Below are 23043 nucleotides of genomic sequence, written 5' to 3'. Positions count from 1 at the left end.
AAGGCATGCCAGTGTGCAATACAGGTTAATGTGAATTAAAGGCATGCCAATGTGCAATACAGGTAAGTGTGAACTGAAGGCATGCAAGAGTGAAATACAAGTAAGTGAGAAATGTATACAAGTATGAAATACAGGTAAGTGTGAAATAAAGGCAAGTGTGAACTATAGACACGTGTGAAATGTATGCAAGTATGAAATCAATTAAGTGTAAAATATCAGTAAATGTAAAATATAGAAACTGATGAAAATGCATTGACACATTGATTACCATTCACCTTCACGTATTCGCTAATGCTTTAGTTAGTGTCCGAGATCACTAAATTGTGCACATGTTGTCCTGTTTTGTTCCGTTGTTTTTGAAGTCCGGAAAAAATATTCGGCAAGTGTTCCTCGTGCATTTAATCGATTTTTTGGCGGGAAAATGTAATACAATTATAACAAAGTATCCATTTAAAGTATGCATACTGTTCAATGGAGCCGACATTTCACAATCAAAATAGTTCGTAATAGTGCAGAATATATAAGGTATATCGAATACTACCAGTATTTTAAAATGCTAACTGGTATAATTTCAAAATGTTTTATATCTCGCAAAACGCTGCATTATGTATGAGGTACACACAATTATAACACTGACTAACTTTTAAGCGTATAATATACCTTTTTGTACGAAATTGAAGCTTTGTTATATGACCTTGAAGTCTAATTTATCGTGAGAATCATAAATAGGCGTAAAAATAAAATGTTTGTTTCTTGTTTCATGCCAAAACAAATCTGATTGGGAGGTCGGAATTTTTTTTTATGAGGAAATTGTTTAAAATGTACTCTTACCCAAAAGTGTATGCCTAGGATTATCTATACAATCAGTATTAAAATCATTTGTATTGTTAAACCTGCACTCTTACACCTTGAAGATTTTGACAACTTGTTTTATTTTTTGTCTTTGAACGAGCCAATTTATGCGAAAATGATGTAAACCAATCATATAAGAGATTTTTATATTTAAGTTAAAAATTGATGTTTTATGCATTTTTCTTAAACCGTTAGTATCGCTTTTAGCCATAAAACATTAATTTTCAAACTGAAATATGAAAAAAAATGCGATCTAATTTTTTGTCAACAGTCTTTTAGCACTTGTTTGCAGATATGTATGCACAAATTTGCTCAGTCCAAGGCAAAAAAAATAAAAACAGTTGTAAAAACGGTAAATCTTGGAGAGTGCAGCTTTAAAAGCCAAATACACTCACTTTTAAAAGAAAAAAAATCAAGCAATTGAAAAGCATGTTTCTCAAAACGTCTTGGGCCGGGTCATAGAATAGGGCAGGTCGGAAAACCAGAAACAAACATTATTTTTAACGCCTTATTTTAAAATCGTTCTCCAATATCTACTGCGGTTTATTATTACAGTATAAGCAGCGACAGTGTGGATCAATATAAAGTCATTGAAGAGGATTGGAACGGGGCTTAAAGCGTTTGACTATCCAGAATATCGACCGTAACTCGGCATAATAAACCTTTGTTTACATTATGGACTACATTTGTTATTCAGTTTTCATGTTCTAAATCTTGATTCTTCTTAAAATTAAAAACATCGTTTAAAAGCATAATTTGCGTTCAAAGAGTTTTGTTTTAAAATCCTTTTAACTTGGTGGAATATAATTGTACTAACTGTTTTAAGACAGCTCGTTTCTAGCTTAAGGTTCGGTATTGTGAAGATAAACAATATACATTTTTCTGGATTACTCTAACTGTTTTCGCAGAGGAAATACATACATTTTGGACAAAATGGTACGTATATGGAGTAGCGCTTTCTCTTGATGGTTCGTAAGATTTCTTTTAGGATGTAAAATTGCCATATAACTTTTTGAGTTTCTTGTCCATACATGTATATCCATTACCTAGTTCAAATGATAAACGTTCACTATATACGCTTTAAAGCTGCACTCTCACGGAGTGTCAATTTTTACACTTGTATGTCTCGGAATCGGCTGATTTTGGCATTCATTCCTTCAATTCATTTATATAAGGTAATCCACAATAGAACAGATCTCACTTGTTTGGTAAACTGCAGCTTTTTATTTTTCTTTAAGCGTTAGTAACGCTTTAGCAATAAAACATCAAATCTCGAACGTAAATATAAACGCTGATCTGATCTTTTGTCAGCAGTGTTATATCACTGGTTTCCAGACATTTACGCAAAAGTTGACTCATTTCAAAGAAGAATAATACGAAAGTTGTCAAGAACGATCAGTCTGTGAGAGTGCATCTTAAAGGTTTTCTCAAAATAGAGCCTATCCGTCGAATAATGTTTTAAGTTTCAATGCCATTTGTTGCTTAGTAAGTTAGTATCATTCATTGGAATGGGTTTGCTTACATTAAAGATACACGATGCTCACAAACGATATCAATCATTAGCGGCCCCCCGTTCCACCCTCCCAACCGAAATTTATTTGGTTAAAAAGTTGGTAGGGCGGGGGGGGGACAGGAGGTACTACCCACGAAGATTTTAACAATTTCTAGTCCGAAATGATGCGTTTGGGTGTATTTAATTACATTATTCACTTATATTGCAATTAAAAGTAAACATAGACGACTTAATGGGGGGGGGGGGCGCCCCCTCTCCGGAACCGCTAGTGATAATGTACATGTAAAACTGCTTAGCATCCTTATGCGGACGGAAAACGTGTGTTTACCTATCAATGTGGCCCCGGTGGTTGTGAGGAGGGGGGGGGGGGGCGTTAGAGGGGCAAATAAGGGAATGTATTTGTGGGGTTATTCCAGACATTTGGTTTTTTGACAGGCCCAAATGAGACAGCCAAATAAAAAATAGACTTGGCCGTGTTTCAAGAAATTTTGAACTCTTTGGTTTACCATACGACCCCAGGGATTTTGACAAATTTCTTTACTCCAGGGATTGGAGTAGTACTTGTTGCCCCCCCCCCCCCCCCCGCCGATTGTCCTGACCTTATAATTGCTGCTATAAAGTCGTCTCGTAACGGCTTCATGCACTATCGATCATGTACAAATAAAATATTTAATAAGCCGCAGCATTCCATAAGTGGATATTTAATTAATGGTAGTTCTACAATGGCGCTGTTCGTTACAATATGCATCGTTCCACACTGTGACACTCACACCATTCTAGAGGCCTGAAACCCCCTTATGGTGCGCGATATTCAGGGTTTAAAGAAAAAAAGAGTATGCGGGCGTCAAAAGAGCGCTACTCGTTTCGTAGAAACTCCAAATTTAGCATTTAATCTTGCCATAGATTAGTCGTATTCGACAAAGGTGGTGGGTTGTTCGGTTTAATAATAGCACATGTGAGTTTGGTGTGTGACCAAGCCGGACCAGTGAATTATCTCCGGGTTCTCCGGTTACCCCTACATCGCAAGACCAAGTCTCGCGCAACATCGATTCAACGAAATACAGCTTCCTTCACAATCGTTGTTTAAAAAATAACGTTTAAACTAAGGGTGGTTGAAGGGGGTGAGGTAAACCACAACTTGTTATTTATGTCTTTCAAATGATTTTTTTTTGTGGACATTTTGAACAAACTTCATACTTCATGTAGTGTTTTCATCCCGGGTGGCGGGATGCCCCGAAAATAATATAATTTCACATTTAGAGCTAAATGCCTTTTGTTTGGCAATGTAAAGATCAATGTCCTTAAGTTTGGTACCAACAATACCGTTGACCTGATTTTCAAAATTGTAAACAAAAGAATTGTTCTAAAGCTCAATATTTGTATGTACTTGTGGTATGAAACATGACAATTGACTCCAATGTAAATATTTAATCAATCGATCTTGATAACAATTATAAAAGATATCTTTATGTTTAATATTTATGGAATCGTAGACTGGTATATTTTTGTGGACGATGATATTGTTTAATATTTATGGAATTGTAGACCGGTATATTTTTGTGGACGATGATATTGTATAATATTTATGGAATCGTAGACCGGTATATTTTTGTGGACGCTGATATTGTTTAATATTTATGGAATCGTAGACCGGTATATTTTTGTGGACGCTGATATTGTTTAATATTTATGGAATCGTAGACCGGTATATTTTTGTGGACGCTGATATTGTTTAATATTTATGGAATCGTAGACCGGTATATTTTTGTGGACGATGATATTGTTTAATATTTATGGAATCGTAGACCGGTATATTTTCGTGGACGATGATATTGATTAATATTTATGGAAATGTAGACCGATATAGTTTTGTGGATGGCGTTAATGCTTATTACTTGTGCTTTAACTCAACTAGAAGTACGTGAATCGTATCTGTTGGCTATAGAGAGCGTTCAGACTATTTCTTCTCATGGTCACCATAACATCAACAACTGGGCGCGCGGAACATGTCCGGAGCATGGTTCTGTGTCATTCCTTAGAAGTTCCGAGCATTCCATACAAGCGAAGAGCATGATTCAAATATAAGTATCTATCATGATTGTGTTTCCGGTACGGATAGAAAAATGGCACGCGAGGGCACGCGCATAAGCCGGTAACGCAGCATGCCCGAAGGTCGGATTTTTCGATCCTGACCTGAAAAACATGATTGACATTTTTCTTGCATATGATAAATAATCACTTTGTGGAAATACTGACGTTTAGAAAACGCCCTTTTGAACAGTTCACCAAAAAGCGCGTGCGGCGTTGTACAGTGACGTCTTAGTAATTTTTAAATTACTATTGACGTCAAATAGTTCCTCTAAAAATCGCGTTTTTACGATTATTTATTTTCAATTTGTATTAAAAGTATTGCATACTTATATATTTGATTGCGCTTTATTGAAATGGCATAATATACTTGTAATAAACTCATCTTACATGGGGGTGCAAGACGGGGTTTTCCAGCACTGGTCACATGATCGGAAACACACGTCCGGTATGCAAGAATTTACGCTAAAAGTGTTGTAGTCTAATGAAAAACAGACGCAACATAAATAAGGAACGTTAAACAAATAATCTAGCACATAGAGATTTGAGGATAGGTGAACGATTTAGGGCCTTCATATTAACTAAACCTTATGAATCAAAACTAGAAATGCATAAACATTAACAAGACATGCACTTGATTGAGTCCCAAATGTCCTGAAACCATGGAAACAGTACACATAATAGTTACAGGCGAGTTGGCAATCGTAACAACTCGGTCATCTCCGGCAAGCTTCGGGATAGACAAATCCTGTTGGGATACTGGCCGAGGTGTTCCGATTGGCGATTTGGGATTTATGACTCGACCAAATTGCACGTTTTGTCAATGATCATGCACTGTTCTAGCATTTATGTGTCGGAGTATATTTAAATATGATTTTTTCCCAAGAGTACCATTAAGGCTCTGAATCGCTCACCTATCAGTCACCCCACGGTGATCTAGCAACTCCGTATCACATATTCCTTCCAAACTAGTCTGAATATCAATCAAATTTCAAAGCCGCACACACATGAAATGAAAGCGGCCTCAACCATGCATACCTTTTCCCGACCCCCGTCGGACACCATTCATAGAATGGTTCGGCCTTGGTGTTCCAAAGACGGTATAGACAACGCATAATCTTCTATAACCATTCTGTTTTTACAGGGATGAATACTTAAAATTTCTCTCTCACAGATTTAACGTTTTTACCACTTTTTTTTATTTTTTGTCTTGGAACGAGCCAATTTTTGAAAATCTGTGATCTAATTTTTTGTCAGCAGTCTTATATCACTGGTTTCCATGGATTTTCGCAAAAATTGGCTCTTTCCAAGACAAAAAATAAAAAGTTGTCAAAACGTTCAATCTGTGAGAGTGCAGCTTTATAGAACGTTATATAACTTGAACTCGACTTTGTCCTTGGTAGTCATGAACGCCTCAGACAAGTTCAATATAAAAATCAATCGATTTCAAAATATACCTTTGTCAACAAATTGACTTGATATCTTACCCACGTACGTTTTCTGGCGAAACTTTAATTAAAATTGTATTCTGATCTCGACTTAAATTAGCTTCAAATCATATGACTGAATTATTTACATGAGAATGCCTTAGTCAATGAAGAGTAACGGGGTGGTATGCAACGATGCATTATTAATAATTCTGTAAAGCGTCTGTTAGAGAGAACATACATTTAAATTTAAATTGACTTCACTCTTGGGAATACATTTTTATGCAATAATACACTTCATTTCGAATGCATTTTATCGCATTGATCATTCGGGACTCCTCGGCCATTTTCTATCGAAAACAAGCTAGGATGTATATAATTGGACGGTAAACAATGTCAGAAATGGGTAACTTTAACTACGCTGCAAGTAGATCGCGTAGTAATTTCAATTTAGCAGTTAAACTGAATGACTTAACTCTTGGGAATCTTAATTATGTTTGCAATATTTAAATACACCCCAATGGCAATCAATTTAGACTTTAAAATATACGTCAAAACACTTCAATTAATTAATACTATGATTAAAAATCTTACGAACTACTTCTACTGGTGTACCGGCAAACATACGAGGTTGTTTTCGATGGAAAATAGCCGAGGAGTTCCGAATGCATTTTATCGCATTGCGTTCGGAATTCTTCGGTCATTTTTATCGAAAACAACCTCGAATGTATGCCGGTACACCATTAGAAGTAGTTCGTAAACTTTTGAATAATAGTATTAATTAAATGTAGTGTGTTAGCTTGTATTTGTTGATCTAAGTCTAATTGATTGCCTGTGAAGTGTATTATTGTAAACATAATTAAGATTCCCAAGAGTAAAGTGATTCAGTTTAACTGCTAAGTTGAAATAACTACGCGATTTACTTGCAGCGTTGTTAAATTGTACCGATTTCTGACATTGTTAACTGTCCATATACATACGAGGTTGTTTTCGATAAAAATGGCCGAGGCGTTGCGAATGATCGCATTGTTTGTACTCGTACACGGGATGTGGTCATCGTATCGAAAACATAGAGGCTACGTTCAATCAATTTTATTTCTCTTATAAGAAACGTTACTTTTCTTCTTACGTTGTTTAGTGTTTTAATACACTTGTGAAACTTTCATCCCATTGAAGGTTTTGGGGTCGTGAAACACTAGAAATCAGTGTTAGTTCGCATGCAAATTAGTCAATAGACAATAGAATATACATGAAACATATCTAGTGGTCTCTGACCGAAACATGTGCCCAATGACGATTTGATCACATTTTCTTTCTTTGCTTTATTTCCAGTCGGGGATGCAGCCCACATATGATGAACAGCGTAAGTGCTTTTCATACAGTTTTTTTTCCTGAGTAATGCGCGAGTAGTTTTCCTTACATTTCCCTGAGATTTGTGTTCACAATTATTTTCAGTTGCAGTTTTCGTAGAATGTATCTGACTAAGAAGTCTTTTTTCCTCACGTTTTCTCCTTAGCTAAGTTTCCTACAACATATCCAACTTGAAGGTTTTTTTCAACAACATATCAAAGTGGTTTTCTTAAAATATTCCCGAGTTCGGTTTGTCCAACATTTTCAAGCACAGCTCAAACTTGCTTGGCTCGATTTCGTCGTTGGCTCGAACTGAATGTAATGTACTGAAAGTAAGCAATCCCGCTTGGCTCGAATTTCCCGAGGCTCGAGGTATTTTCGTCAGTCCCTGGGAATAAACGCCAACGGGGATCGGTTGTATGTAAACCGTTACATTGAATTCACTTGAAAATTGATAAAAAATCTTATATTTTAGAGATCGAGGAGATGTTCGGCGTATTTGACAGTAACAGCGACAAAAAAATAACAACGGATGAGTTTGGGATGGTACTTCGGGCCCTGAACTTTAACCCTACGGACAAGGAGATTGCCGATTTTATTAAAAAGCTCGACACAGATAGTAAGTACTTACGGTTTTGTGAACAACATTGATAGACAATAGATAAAGTGGGTGGGTGGGGTGAAGGTGGGTGGGTGGTGTTCGAACATATTTGACATTGACGGTGGTGGATCGTTCACGTAATGGTTAACCAGTATATAATCTAAGTCAAAGAGCTTTTAGAGATTCAAACATGCCTTATGTTTGGTATAATTATTATAACATTTAATGAACTTTACATTTTCGAGATGAAAGCTATGTTCATATACCCCTAGTCTAGTTACTCTAGTAGATGTAACAGTGAGTGTTATAAAACTAGCAAATAATATTTTTAAAAAATCATCAATACACATAACCTACAGGCACTACAGGCACTTAAAATGCCCTTTGTTACTTTTTACTTGTCAGCAGCGTAACTTCTAAATGACTCAATGTATTTTAATCAAATAATACTCATTATTTAAGCATGGTAAGTGGAAATACAGTGTACCTCGGAGTTATGGCCTCTTTTCAAAGAAATAATTTGCCATTGACATGTCTGTGTCCATGCGGATTTCGGGGGTATTCGTCACTCCAATTACATCTCAAGATTGGGTTTGAATATAATTGTAAAAAAGATTAAATCACGCTTGTCACCCCTACAGTCTTCCAACGCTTCCAGCGCTTTTATTTTGAGAAGAAATGGTCTACGAGTACTTATACTTGTAACACAGTTTAATATTCGTTTTGCATTACAGTTAAAACTACCACTTGAAAAGAACCTTAAAAGATCAACCTCGACCTTATCAAGATAACTCGTGAATTTTATGGCTTCATCATGTCCAAATATACAAGCAAAAAAACTGTTAAATATATGAACCAATGACGTCATTTGCACTATTTTTCAGATTCTGGTTTTCTCGAACTCGACGAATTCATAAAATTCTTCAAGGAATACAAAGGCAAACACCAGAATGACGAAAAAGCCATCAGAAATGCATTTAAAGCCTTCGATAAGAACGGCAACGGGATGATTGAAGCCAGCGAATTGCGAGGTATGCTTATTTAACCGAGAGATGTGTGACCTTTGTGAGGTCAAGGCCATATAACCTATATAAACTAGTTTTAGCCCCCAATAGACTCGAGTTTCACTGGCCCTTCAAAGGCACTATCATATATCCCATATTTTATTGAAAATATTTTGATGCGTGTGGTCTGCTGTGGTGTTTGTTTTGTAGTTTTAACTGTTTATAACTGTTATAACTGTGTATCTAATTCATCGGAGCCCTTGGCCCTTGCCCTTTGCCCTCTAAATCACAGGGGTTTCTCTCGATTTTTTTAAACCCTATATATATCGTGACCTGTGTGGGGTCATGGCCATATATACTGGTTTAAGCTCCCAGTAGACTCGTGGACCGTCTCCGTGGCCTAAAGGTTAAGGCGTCTGCCTACGGATCGGGAGGTCGTGGGTTCGATCCCGGGCCGCGTCATACCGAAAGACGTTAAAAGCTGGTACAAGTAGCTCCCTTGCCTGGCGCTCGGCATTTAAAGGGTAGTGCTTGGAAAAGTGGTGTACTCAGTACTGGTTCAACCCAGGAAAGTTGTACCCCGTGTATCGATGCTTTACACCGAGCACGTTAAAGAACCAAGAGGTCTCTTCGCAAAGAGCTAGGGTATCGCACCCGGATCTCTTGTATCTCACTCTGTTTCTTCAGGTCTTCAAATGTCTGGATTTGACTGCGAATTGCTGTCACTTCTATCTAATGTCACTTATGGCATTTAAACACAATTTAAGTCGTTATTCCGTCACGGCGGGGTCAAGCCATAATGCAGCCAAATAAACAAACAGTAGACTCGTGTTCCAGTTCAACTCGTGTTCACTGACCGTTCCAAGGCGGTATCATAAATCCCATATGTTTTCGGCAAAGATATTTGCATTTGTGGGCGTTCTGTTTATGGTGTTTGTTTTTGTGTATGCCGTGTTAATTGTTTTATACATTTTTGTATTTAGTTCATTGTAGTTTGGGCCCTTGCCTTTTGCCTCTAAACCACAAAGTCATAAAGTTTAACTGCTAAATAAAATTACTACGCGATCTACTTGCAGCGGACTTAAACGTACCGCTTTTTGAGTATGTAAACCGTCCAAATACATCCGAGGTTGTTTTCGATAAAAATGGCCGAGAATCTCCGAATGGTGTTCTTACCTTTAAATGGAATACGTTGAATGATTGTTGCAAAGTGGCGGATCCGTGGTCTAGTGATAAGACACTCGACTATCAATCCAGGGGTCGCAGGTTCGATTTCCCACCGCACCACTAAAGAAATACTAATTAATCGTCTTCCGGGAAGGACGTTAAATAGTGGCAGTGCTATACACTGTTGCACGTTAAAGAACCAGGGTAGCTCTAGCAAGGTTTACATTCTGTCTGTGCACTATGCTCCAAAAACTAAGTATACAACCTAAAATGACTAACACTCTTAACGGAGCACTCGTCGAATGGGCAAGGCCCGAGTGCGACTATAAATAAGCTTAAACACCACCATTGTTGCAAATTCATTTCAGCAATCATGCAAAGATGCGGGCAGACATTGTCGGACAGCGAGATTGAAGAGATGATAAAGGTCGCGGACTCGAACCACGATGGAAAAATTAACTACAACGGTAATTTACTATTATGTATATACATATGATAGTTATATAAATGATCATTTGCTTCTAATTTAACAAACACACCAGTATATGGGGGCATCTTGTACATGGTCAAGAATTTCAACTGAATCTTGACGCGCTTGACAGAAATAGAATAAAATTTGTAAATCTATCTCAAGGATATATTAATTTTGATCGTGCAATCACTCCTTGATAGAAGGGCTCCTATATCAACATTATGTTTGATAAAAGTTAAATGTAAGACATGTTCGGGCTAACACGGGCGGCTTCAGGCCTTACCGTTAGAGGCGGGCTTAACTCAGGGGTGTATACCTTTGGACTTGTGCTCCTCTCTTACAACCGTAAATTATTTGGTTTACTGTGTTGGAACATGTATACCTTTGGACTTGTGCTCCTCTCTTAGAACCGTACATTATTTGGTTTACTGTGTTGGAAGTTGTATACCTTTGGACTTGTGCTCCTCTCTTAGAACCGTAAATTATTTGGTTTACTGTGTTGGAAGTTGTATACCTTTGGACTTGTGCTCCTCTCTTACAACCGTAGATTATTTGGTATACTGTGTTGGAAGTTGTATACCTTTGGACTTGTGCTCCTCTCTTACAACCGTACATTATTTGGTTTACTGTGTTGGAAGTTGTATACCTTTGGACTTGTGCTCCTCTCTTAGAACCGTAAATTATTTGGTTAACTGTGTTGGAAGTTGTATACCTTTGGACTTGTGCTCCTCTCTTACAACCGTAGATTGTTTGGTATACTGTGTTGGAAGTTGTATACCTTTGGACTTGTGCTCCTCTCTAAGAACCGTAGATTATTTGGTTAACTGTGTTGGAAGTTGTATACCTTTGGACTTGTGCTCCTCTCTTACAACCGTAAATTATTTGGTTTACTGTGTTGGAAGTTGTATACCTTTGGACTTGTGCTCCTCTCCTACAACCGTAAATTATTTGGTTTACTGTGTTGGAAGTTGTATACCTTTGGACTTGTGCTCCTCTCTTACAACCGTAAATTATTTGGTTTACTGTGTTGGAAGTTGTATACCTTTGGACTTGTGCTCCTCTCTTACAACCGTAGATTATTTGGTTTACTGTGTTGGAAGTTGTATACATTTGGACATGTGCTCCTCTCTTAGAACCGTAGATTATTTGGTTTACTGTGTTGGAAGTTGTATACATTTGGACATGTGCTCCTCTCTTAGAACCGTAGATTATTTGGTTTACTGTGTTGGAGGTTGTATACATTTGGACATGTGCTCCTCTCTTAGAACCGTAGATTATTTGGTTTACTGTGTTGGAGGTTGTATACATTTGGACATGTGCTCCTCTCTTAGAACCGTAAATTATTTGGTTTACTGTGTTGGAAGTTGTATACCTTTGGACTTGTGCTCCTCTCTAAGAACCGTAGATTATTTGGTTTACTGTGTTGGAAGTTGTATACATTTGGACATGTGCTCCTCTCTTAGAACCGTAGATTATTTGGTTTACTGTGTTGGAAGTTGTATACCTTTGGACATGTGCTCCTCTCTTAGAACCGTAGATTATTTGGTTTACTGTGTTGGAAGTTGTATACATTTGGACATGTGCTCCTCTCTTAGAACCGTAAATTATTTGGTTTACTGTGTTGGAAGTTGTATACATTTGGACATGTGCTCCTCTCTAAGAACCGTAAATTATTTGGTTTACTGTGTTGGAAGTTGTATACCTTTGGACTTGTGCTCCTCTCTTAGAACCGTAGATTATTTGGTTTACTGTGTTGGAAGTTGTATACCTTTGGACTTGTGCTCCTCTCTTAGAACCGTAGATTATTTGGTTTACTGTGTTGGAAGTTGTATACATTTGGACATGTGCTCCTCACTAAGAACCGTAAATTATTTGGTATACTGTGTTGGAAGTTGTATACCATTGGACTTGTGCTCCTCTCTAAGAACCGTAAATTATTTGGTTTACTGTGTTGGAAGTTGTATACCATTGGACATGTGCTCCTCACTAAGAACCGTAAATTATTTGGTTTACTGTGTTGGAAGTTGTATACATTTGGACATGTGCTCCTCTCTAAGAACCGTAAATTATTTGGTTTACTGTGTTGGAAGTTGTATACCTTTGGACATGTGCTCCTCTCTTAGAACCGTAAATTATTTGGTTTACTGTGTTGGAAGTTGTATACCATTGGACATGTGCTCCTCTCTTACAACCGTAAATTATTTGGTATACTGTGTTGGAAGTTGTATACCATTGGTCTTGTGCTCCTCTCTTAGAACCGTACATTATTTGGTATACTGTGTTGGAAGTTGTATACCATTGGACTTGTGCTCCTCTCTTAGAACCGTAAATTATTTGGTTTACTGTGTTGGAAGTTGTATACCTTTGGATTTGTGCTCCTCTCTTAGAACCGTAAATTATTTGGTTTACTGTGTTGGAAGTTGTATACCTTTGGACATGTGCTCCTCTCTTAGAACCGTAAATTATTTGGTTTACTGTGTTGGAAGTTGTATACCTTTGGACATGTGCTCCTCTCTTAGAACCGTAAATTATTTGGTTTACTGTGTTGGAAGTTGTATACCATTGGACATGTGCTCCTCTCTTACAACCGTAAATTATTTGGTTTACTGTGTTGGAAGTTGTATACCATTGGACATGTGCTCCTCTCTAAGAACCGTAAATTATGTGCTTTACTGTGTTGGAAGTTGTATACCATTGAACATGTGCTCCTCTCTAAGAACCGTAAATTATTTGGTTTACTGTGTTGGAAGTTGTTTACCATTGGACATGTGCTCCTCTCTTAGAACCGTAAGTTATTTGGTATACTGTGTTGGAAGTTGTATACCTTTGGACATGTGCTCCTCTCTTAAAACCGTAAATTATTTGGTTTACTGTGTTGGAAGTTGTATACCTTTGGACTTGTGCTCCTCTCTTAGAACCGTAAATTATTTGGTTTACTGTGTTGGAAGTTGTATACCATTGGACATGTGCTCCTCTCTAAGAACCGTAAATTATTTGGTTTACTGTGTTGGAAGTTGTATACCTTTGGACTTGTGTTCCTCTCTTAGAACCGTAAATTATTTGGTTTACTGTGTTGGAAGTTGTATACCTTTGGACATGTGCTCCTCTCTTAGAACCGTAAATTATTTGGTTAACTGCGTTGGAAGTTGTATACCATTGGACATGTGCTCCTCTCTTAGAACCGTAAATTATTTGGTTTACTGTGTTGGAAGTTGTATACCTTTGGACTTGTGCTCCTCTCTTACAACCGTAGATTATTTGGTTTACTGTGTTGGAAGTTGTATACCACTGGACCTGTGCTCCTCTCTTAGAACCGTAAATTATTTGGTATACTGTGTTGGAAGTTGTATACCATTGGACATGTGCTCCTCTCTTAGAATCGTAAGTTATTTGGTATACTGTGTTGGAAGTTGTATACCTGTGCTCCTATCTTAGAACCGTAAATTATTTGGTTTACTGTGTTGGAAGTTGTATACCTTTGGACCTGGGCTCCTCTCTAAGAACCGTAAATTATTTGGTTTACTGTGTTGGAAGTTGTATACCTTTGGACTTGTGCTCCTCTCTAAGAACCGTAAATTATTTGGTATACTGTGTTGGAAGTTGTATACCTTTGGACATGTGCTCCTCTCTTAGAACCGTAAATTATTTGGTTTACTGTGTTGGAAGTTGTATACCATTGGACATGTGCTCCTCTCTTAGAACCGTAAATTATTTGGTTTACTGTGTTGGAAGTTGTATACCTTTGGACTTGTGCTCCTCTCTTACAACCGTAGATTATTTGGTTTACTGTGTTGGAAGTTGTATACCACTGGACCTGTGCTCCTCTCTTAGAACCGTAAATTATTTGGTATACTGTGTTGGAAGTTGTATACCATTGGACATGTGCTCCTCTCTTAGAATCGTAAGTTATTTGGTATACTGTGTTGGAAGTTGTATACCTGTGCTCCTATCTTAGAACCGTAAATTATTTGGTATACTGTGTTGGAAGTTGTATACCTTTGGACCTGTGCTCCTCTCTAAGAACCGTAAATTATTTGGTATACTGTGTTGGAAGTTGTATACCTGTGCTCCTCTCTTAGAACCGTAAGTTATTTGGTTTACTGTGTTGGAAGTTGTATACCTTTGGACATGTTCTCCTCTCTAAGAACCGTAAATTATTTGGTTTACAGTGTTGGAAGTTGTGGTTTTGGGGTACTCTGTTTCTAGTCCGAAATTGTGCACGTATGACGTATTTTTTGGGCGATTAAAGGGGTGTTGGCGCGCGCATTGACGCCCCCTCCATTCAGAAATTACTTCTGCAGTTTAATTTGGCCACCTACGGAGCGAGAGATCGTGGGTTCGATCCCTGGTCGCGTCATACCGAAAGACGTTAACAGTTGGTACAAGTACCTCCCTTGCCTGGCGCTCTGCAATTAAAGGGTAGTGCTTGGAAAAGTGTGTTTAACCCAGGAAAGTTGTACCCGTGTATCGGTGCTTTACGCCAATTACGTAAAAGAACCAAGGAAAAAGAGCTAGATTATAGCACCCGGACTTTCTTGTATCCCACCACTGTCTCTCCCGCGTGCCGTCTCTTCAGCAAAAACAAAGGACCCCGTTTGAAATAAGTACTTGCACTTTCACGGGTTATCCTTGACCGCAAGGTCTAAAGAAATACATACATATAAACATACATACACACATAATTAATGCATGCATGTATTCTTTTCAGAGTTCGTCGAATTTATTTGCAAGCCGGTGAAATAGCCTGAGATTCATCTCCATGATCATCACAAAACGTACACTCCCTGGTGCCTCATCATATCTCATCGAAACAAGTGATCTGTCCAGGATGTGCTCATTCATCGATGCCTTGGAATAACATTCATGTGACAAACTGTAAATTGGTGATTGATAATAGATCTGACTTTTAAAAAAGAAAAAAAATCTTCATAGACCGAATGTGACTGTACATTGAACGGATTTATCGCTTCTTTAGTTAACTCTTTATTAACATTTTGGCACCCGGACCTTTTTCAAAATAATATCAAAGATGTATGGCAAATATAATATTATAGAGAATATGTTTTAAATTGCGTTGTATAATACATTTGCCTTGTAAAGTCTAAAAATATAAAAAATACTGTCTTGTATAAAGAGAATATACAGTATATTCAAATGTGCCTATGATGTGTTAAAATTTGTTGCTCAGGACAAGAGACTTATAATGTCGGCTTATTATAGCAGAACACATTTAGATTTAAAAAAAATGTAACCTAAATCACTTTATTAAAACAAGTTAAATTATTGTGGCTTGGAAATATTAGATTCAAACTATCAAATTATGAATGCCAAGACACATAAAGAGCGGCGAAACAATTACGTTATACAATAAACATGTATTACTAATTCAATATTTAGGGGTTCTAACGATCAGGGGCCATGATTACGAACAGTCTCAAGTCCAAGTCTAGACTCAGACTCAGAAAAGCATTTTTATAAAGGAACAAACAATCATATTTATTTCATTTCTTTTACAAAAATGTATGTACATAAAGATAAAACATTTAAATATTAATATATTTTAACAAATTTTACCATCAATACTCTGATAGAGGGAAAGTTACATGAAATGAAGTTTTGCCATAATGAGTCTTGAGTCTGAACTCAGACTTGAGACTGTTCGTAACCACTGCCCCAGGATTCAGGCTTTAATCACTAATGGAAGCCTTTAAGGTATGAATAGTGTACAATAGTATTTTTCTCAGACATTTACACCAAACACTGTAGGAAGTACATTGACATACATTGAGTATAAATATATATGGAAACATTTTAAAAATTAAAGGGGTCTAAACCCTTACTCTGGTTTTGGCATAAATCCCAATTATCAATAATCAGTTATCAACTGAAGTTAATCGTAGGGTCATGCATCATTGACTTCATCCACTCTATTGGTCAGTTATTAATAGCAAGTAATCCGATTAACTACATCGTCCATATATCCAATTCAGACCAATTGATCGAAAATTATCGTCAGAAAGAATCCCTGAATATAGTAATGTTGAAAACAAAACTATAACCATTATTAACTATAACAACAAATAGAAACATCTTCATTTACAACGTTTCAGGTCTTAATTTCAGCAAATTGTATACACAATTTTAGGTATATTTCGTGCCCCCTCCCCCCCTTCCTACCCCCTCTTTATTGACATCCAAATTATTTTGATTGCACGATTATCGTGACACGAGTATGTTGACAATCACACATTCCACTCAGGTGAAGGAAGGGACCTTAACGTACAGAACACAATAGGCCGAGTCTTCAGTACTTTGTTAACGTTAACAACGTGGTTATCGGAATCGTTGTTAACTTTAAAAGTTGGGCTATTTTATGACGTGCTGCTTTATTTAAAAAACCAATAACACAACAAGCAAAGCTGAATCAGTTGCCTCAACTGTTGTGAAAAGTACCTCTGATTACTTGCGTGTCGATGAAACTTTTAGGGTATTAACGATTTGAAAGTTAACAACGATCCGGCTAATATATATGTATAATAAATGAGGTCGCTTGTATTATAACATGTTTTTCTTACAATCGGAGCACCTTGATCTTTTTGCATCGAAAACAAAATTGTTTTCGAGGCGATGTCCTCGGTTGGAAATGACCGAGGTGTTCCGATTGGTATTGTTTTTAAAAATATTTCCGGTTTGGTCACATGACATACAAGATTGATTCAGGTCAACTAAAGTCAAGGTTACTATAATCTACTCTGGTACAAAATATCCTTTCTATTAAAAGCACCTTCTCAACACTGTCTGTGATAGAATTTAACAGTGCTTTTGTTTTTTTTCTTATTGTATTCTTTTTATTTTATTTAATATGTTCGATGATATTTGAGTACATTTCAGTTTCTTGAATGTCTCATTCGAGGGTTGTTCTTTAAGTTGGCGGAATTTTACTTTAAAATCTCAAAACACATATGTTGTTGAAAATGATTGTAAATGGGTACAAATTAAGTTCAATTTGATCTGAATTGATGGTACAAAAAAGGCGTACGAATCCTGTTATTCATGACAACACTTTTCTTTTTATGTTTAAATTCTCGAACTTTAAGAACAACCCTCTTACATGTGTTATACGCCGATATTTTGTAAATATTTAAAACTGTGTAAACACGTAATTATTTCGTTGTTTAATGAATGTTTAATTTTAAGAGATTATTCAATTATTATTTTTTTTAAAATGTAACCGTTTTTTAGACATTTTTCTTGTAACATTTGTTGTAATTCAAAGAAAACTTATATAAATAGATAGCTGTCTCAGTAGGTAATACACTGTGTCTCTAAATGTTGCTTCACATATATAGAGTAATAGAGTAAAAACTTATTTCTAGATTTCAGAAAATAATAAAATATCTGGACCTGATTTCTCGAAACTTCTTATGCCTAACCAACTTAGGTAGCTTATTTTGTTTGACAAATGTCTGTTTGACAAGTTTAACAAAATAATGTGGGGGCACCAATCATTATAAATTCCCTTTATAGTACATAAGGTACCAAACATAGATTTTAAAAAAATCAGCAGTTTACCAAAACATTTTTCAATATGATAATAAACGATCACTTTAATGGCAATTTAAAATTCAAAACTTGAAGTTGTTAATACTTAACGATTCGATATTTAATAATATCTGTTTTTGCAGCACATTATCCATTTATTTTTTCGATTTAGTATTGTGATTATGCAATATATGTAATAACTTGTAGATTTACTAGAAAATAAAACGAAAGAGAAGAAATCAGTTGTTTAAACTCTGGCAGTTGTTTTGTTCAAATGTATTTAGAATACAACCCACATTTGTGCACCAGTCAATTGTAACCACGCCATCCCGCATCCAGGTCCGGGGATAGCGGGTGAAATGGGCCGTGTTTTTACCTTCCAGGTGGCCCCGCATTGCCGGGTGAATGCGGTGGTTTTGTTTTCGCGCCAAAAATAGCGGGAAATGGGATTTACCGAGGATGACCCCGGGGTGCGGGGGTATTTGGCGAGCAGTTTACCAGCAGTTTGTCCCCGCATGCAAGGCGGGGATTTTACTCGGAATCTGCTGGACCCAAAGTCAAAGTCCCGGATATTCCCCGGACCTGGGGGCCGTGGTTACAATTGACTGGTGCATTACTGCCAATGATATTGCTGACAGGCAATCATTAAGTACTAGGCTTAATCATTAAGTATTTCAACTTTCGCGGATATTTAAAAGTCCGCCCGCGCCCACTCATCCGATACACAATCCCCGCGTCAGATTTTGCGTTGACAATGTTTCAGCCAATGAGGTTGTATTCTAAGTCACACATGAACTGAATTAAAATATTTATGATTAAGAAGGTCTCGTTCGCTGCGCTCATTCCATCCATTAAGATTTTAATTGAAATCATTTTACTTTTATATGGGAATAATGGGTTTGCATTTAATAACCATTGACAGTGAAAAATGTATTCACGACCATTTCAAGAAAATTACAGATGACATAACTAGACTAAATTTAAGCGAATCGTTGCCTTGGACACTAGGTTTGCTATAAAGAATTTAGAAACTATTTCACTTTAAAGCAATCCCTCAAGATTTCATTTCATTTAGTTTTCAAGAGGTTGCGGAGCACTACTTGTATGTTTCACTTGAATTAGGAATTCGGTAGCTTAATGATGCTGTAAACTATGGAATGCCGTTAGGGCCATCGCCTGTGAATGTGTTGATCTCAGACGCGATACTCGATAGTACGATGATGAAAACGCGAACTCACGAAAATACGATAACGAAAACGCGACAGTACGATGATGAAAACGCGAACTCACGAAAATACGATAACGAAAACGCGACAGTACGAGGATGCATACCTAACAGTACGATGGTGACAGTGCGGTGTACCATCGTTATATCGCGTTTCCGTTATTGTAGTTTCGTACTGTCGCGTTTTCACCATCGTACGGTCGTGTTTTCACCATCGTACGGTCGTGTTTTCGCCATCGTACGGTCGTGTTTTCACCATCGTACTGTCGTGTTTTCGCCATCGTACGGTCGTATTTTTTTACCATCGTACTGTCGTGTTTTCACCATCGTACTGTCGCGTGTTAAACATCGTTCTATCGAGTACCGCGTTTCAGTTCAACACATTCACAGGCGATGGCCCTAACGGCAATCCGTAGGAAACACTCTTGTCCGAATTAATGACCACAAACCAAACTCAGATCACCTAGGTTTGAAGCGAGTACGCTAACCACTGCGCTAACTGGACAACCTAATTTTAAGTTTTGAACCAAAGATCCATTAACAATCTAATATTTCACTTTTTATGATAAGATATCGAATGTACAAGTGACCCTAAATGACTTATGAAAATGAAAACAATAGTATCTATAACAAATATTGTAGTGAGGTTTTGAAAAATGGGTTCATGTTTCAATTGTCACGGAGCACTGAACAATTTGTGATATAAAATACATGTAGTGGTTATGGTTTGGCATGTGCTTGTGGGAAAAGTTTTGAATGGACTAGCATTTATTTTGGTAAAAAATCGAACATTTAATATATTTTTAGTAGTTATTGGGAATGTGCTCTGTGCTGTAGGAATAACAGAAAATATAGTTATAGTTTTGCCAGAACTATTTTCTAAGACGACAATTAGTTCACTCATACATGCATATAAGTCATTGATAGTGTACTGAAAGACATTTTATTTGCAGAAAAATCGTTAATAATGCAATAGAAAATCGACTGGCATTTAGGTAGAAGTTTTATAAGACAAACATTTTTTGCTAAAGTGAATGTCTGTAAAGTGACTCAATTTGAAAGATTTTGAGCCATAACAATATCGTCATCATGAAATGTGTCAGAAATTCCCTTTAAAACTTGTGTAGGTCTATTTGGGTCAATGGCCATGTTAGAAAAACGATTACACTGGTAACCCATCGGATACGAACGTTTATTTTGTTGTTTTGTGGTTATTTTGATCGAATAAGGAGATGAATGGACAATTGGTTTTGAATAGGCGCATGAAGGCAGTTTTAAAGAGATAAAACAAATTACATTGCTAAAGAAGAACTAACTTTTGAGCGAATCTTCGTTATTGCTAAAGAAGAACTAGCTTTTCAGCGAATCTTCGTTCAACTTATTGCTAAAGAATAACTAGCTTTTGAGCGAATCTTCGTTAAACTTATTGCTAAAGAAGAACAAGCCTTTGAGCGAATCTTCGTTTAACTTATTGCTAAAGAAGAACTAGCTTTTGAGCGAATCTTTTTAAAACTAGCTTTTAAGCGAATCTTCTAAAAAACTAGCTTTTGAGCGAAACTTAGTTATGGGATGTACAGCGTCAATGATAGCTGAAACAAATTCAACAAAGACTAAGAATTATGGCTATCAAAAAGTTTCCCAACCTAAAAAGGACAGGGAAGTCGTTCCAGACTTCACACTCGCAAGTGAAGTAAAAGGTGGGGAAGTTAATTCAAGAAAGGAAAAAAGTGAAGTTACTAAGATGAAGGAAAAAGAAAAACAGGGTGTGGATTTTCTGGATGAAGCGGTCAAGATCCATAACGAATATAGGTAGGACTATAAATAAATCTTTCATAATTTTGAAAAGTAGTACCCTATTATACATACGTAAAACATCGAAAAAAAACGCATTGTATACATTTAATGTGTCCCTGGGGCGGTATCCAATATGCAACTTATGTTTGACAGAGTCAATTTCAGAAATAAGCATCAAAATAATAAATATAACTTATTTTGGCACTTAAGTGAAGCTAATAAACTTTTAGTATTGAAAGCATTTACAAGACAAAAACAATAAATTTAACATTGGCCCTTGCAAGTGCCCCGTTAGGCTCTTTAAATGCACATCAAAAGTGCCCTTTCTGACCTAGCACCTTGCCCTTTTTAAATCCTGGCTGGAGCACTGGTCATACATCATTGATTCCATTCACTATATATTGGTATGTTAGTTATACTTCGCAATCCGATACGCTATATCATTCTTTGATCCAATTAAGACAAATATTTAATACCACCCACAGCTGAACAAGAACGTTCTTTGTATTAATCCATTTTTGTTGTTGTTGCGCTGAATAACGCCCATTTGCATGAGACGGTATACATCTACAATATTAATATCTCCTTTATTTATTACAACGTCATTCGCATCCACACTACCGTACGTAACATTCCTGTTTTAGATCCAGACACGGCGTCGCTGATTTGAAACCATCAAAACCTCTCACAGCGCAAGCGCAGAAATGGGCCAATGAGATTGCAGAACGTGGCATGCTCATACATAGCGAATGTAAACTGACCAATGGGGATCAAATAGGGGAGAACATATATATGTGCTGGTCATCTAATGGAAACAACGAAGTTATAGGTGCTTAGATCTCTCTTCATTAGATTCAACTCATTTAACTTTTTCATAATGCTTGTGTTTCGAAGTTAACTTGTCAATGCACATAATTTAAAAATACAAACATTGATATATTTTTTGGGGGGGCTGCAACTGCAACATTTATTTCTTTATAACCAAATTTTCTAATAGCGTACAAATAAGTATTTGAAATTGAAATTTGATAGAAATTACTACTGCTGCTGCAGCAACAGTAGCAGCTGCAGCAATTATAACAGCAGCAGCAGCACCACCACCACCAGCAGTAGTAGTAGAAGTACAATAGAAGTAGTAGTAGTAGTAAGACGTATTAGTAGTAGTACTAGTACTACTAGTAGTAGTGGTAGTGGTAATGGTAGTAGTAGTAGTAGTAGTAGTAGTAGTGGTGGTAGTTGCGGTTACAGTGGCAGTGACTGTGGCTATAGCGATGGTGGCGATGGCGGTGATGGTGGTGATGTAGGTGGTAGTGGTAGTAGTAGTAGTAGTAGAAGTAGTAGAAACTACTACTACTACTACTACTACTACTACTACTACTACTACTAAATAGGAATAATAGTTTCTAATTATTTCAGCCAGAGATGCAGTCCGCTCCTGGTATAACGGAGTCGTCCATTACAATTTCGACAGCCCAGAATTTTCATACAAAACTGGATATTTCACTCAGGTAGTTTGGACAGAATCAAAATTGCTTGGAATTGCGTGTGCTAAATCTAACGAGGGAAACATCTATGTTGTTGCAAATTACGCACCCGCCGGAAATGTACACGGGTGTTTCCATAGAAACGTGTTGCCAAGAACAGATAGTCCCAGGAACCCGGATGGTAGTTTAATGGATAATATTGATGCATTTTCCAAAAGGGATATAAAGAACAATACTGTCCGTGGTGAAATTAGTGCAAATGAAAGTAGTCCGCGAGGTAAGAATGAAATTGAAAGTGATGACGTCATTAAAAACGTCGATGACGCTAATGAAAATAAACTGATCATGGACAGAGGCCAGAACAAATTAAATGATGATGACGTCATTGAAAAAACAGATGAGCAAATAGAAATGACCTGATCAAAAACATGGGTGACATTATTAATTATTCCTAGAATCACTTGTGGTCAGTACTGGTTTGTAAATGTGTTTTATATAGGTTTTGGATAAATATCATAACACCA

General features: G+C 36.9%; 2 protein-coding genes across 2 annotated transcripts; both read left to right on the top strand.

Annotated features, from left to right (window-relative positions):
- Positions 1 to 1442: 1442 nt before the first annotated feature.
- On the top strand, positions 1443 to 18249 carry LOC128207034 (neo-calmodulin-like). Its single transcript, XM_052909830.1, has 6 exons — positions 1443 to 1788; positions 7213 to 7243; positions 7706 to 7849; positions 8716 to 8862; positions 10371 to 10469; positions 15183 to 18249. Exons 1-6 carry the CDS (start codon positions 1786 to 1788, stop codon positions 15215 to 15217), a joined length of 459 nt encoding a protein of 152 aa, XP_052765790.1. The 5' UTR covers positions 1443 to 1785; the 3' UTR covers positions 15218 to 18249.
- Positions 18250 to 19992: 1743 nt separating this feature from the next.
- Positions 19993 to 23043, top strand: LOC128206028 (glioma pathogenesis-related protein 1-like). Its single transcript, XM_052908149.1, has 3 exons — positions 19993 to 21050; positions 21680 to 21864; positions 22452 to 23043. The coding sequence occupies exons 1-3, from the start codon at positions 20806 to 20808 to the stop codon at positions 22937 to 22939; spliced, it is 918 nt and encodes a 305-aa protein (XP_052764109.1). The 5' UTR covers positions 19993 to 20805; the 3' UTR covers positions 22940 to 23043.

This window comes from Mya arenaria, chromosome 10 (genome assembly GCF_026914265.1).
Source record: "Mya arenaria isolate MELC-2E11 chromosome 10, ASM2691426v1".
Classification (NCBI taxonomy): domain Eukaryota; kingdom Metazoa; phylum Mollusca; class Bivalvia; order Myida; family Myidae; genus Mya; species Mya arenaria.
Note: the sequence above shows the minus strand (reverse complement) of the source record. Positions and strands in the feature narration are given on the sequence as shown.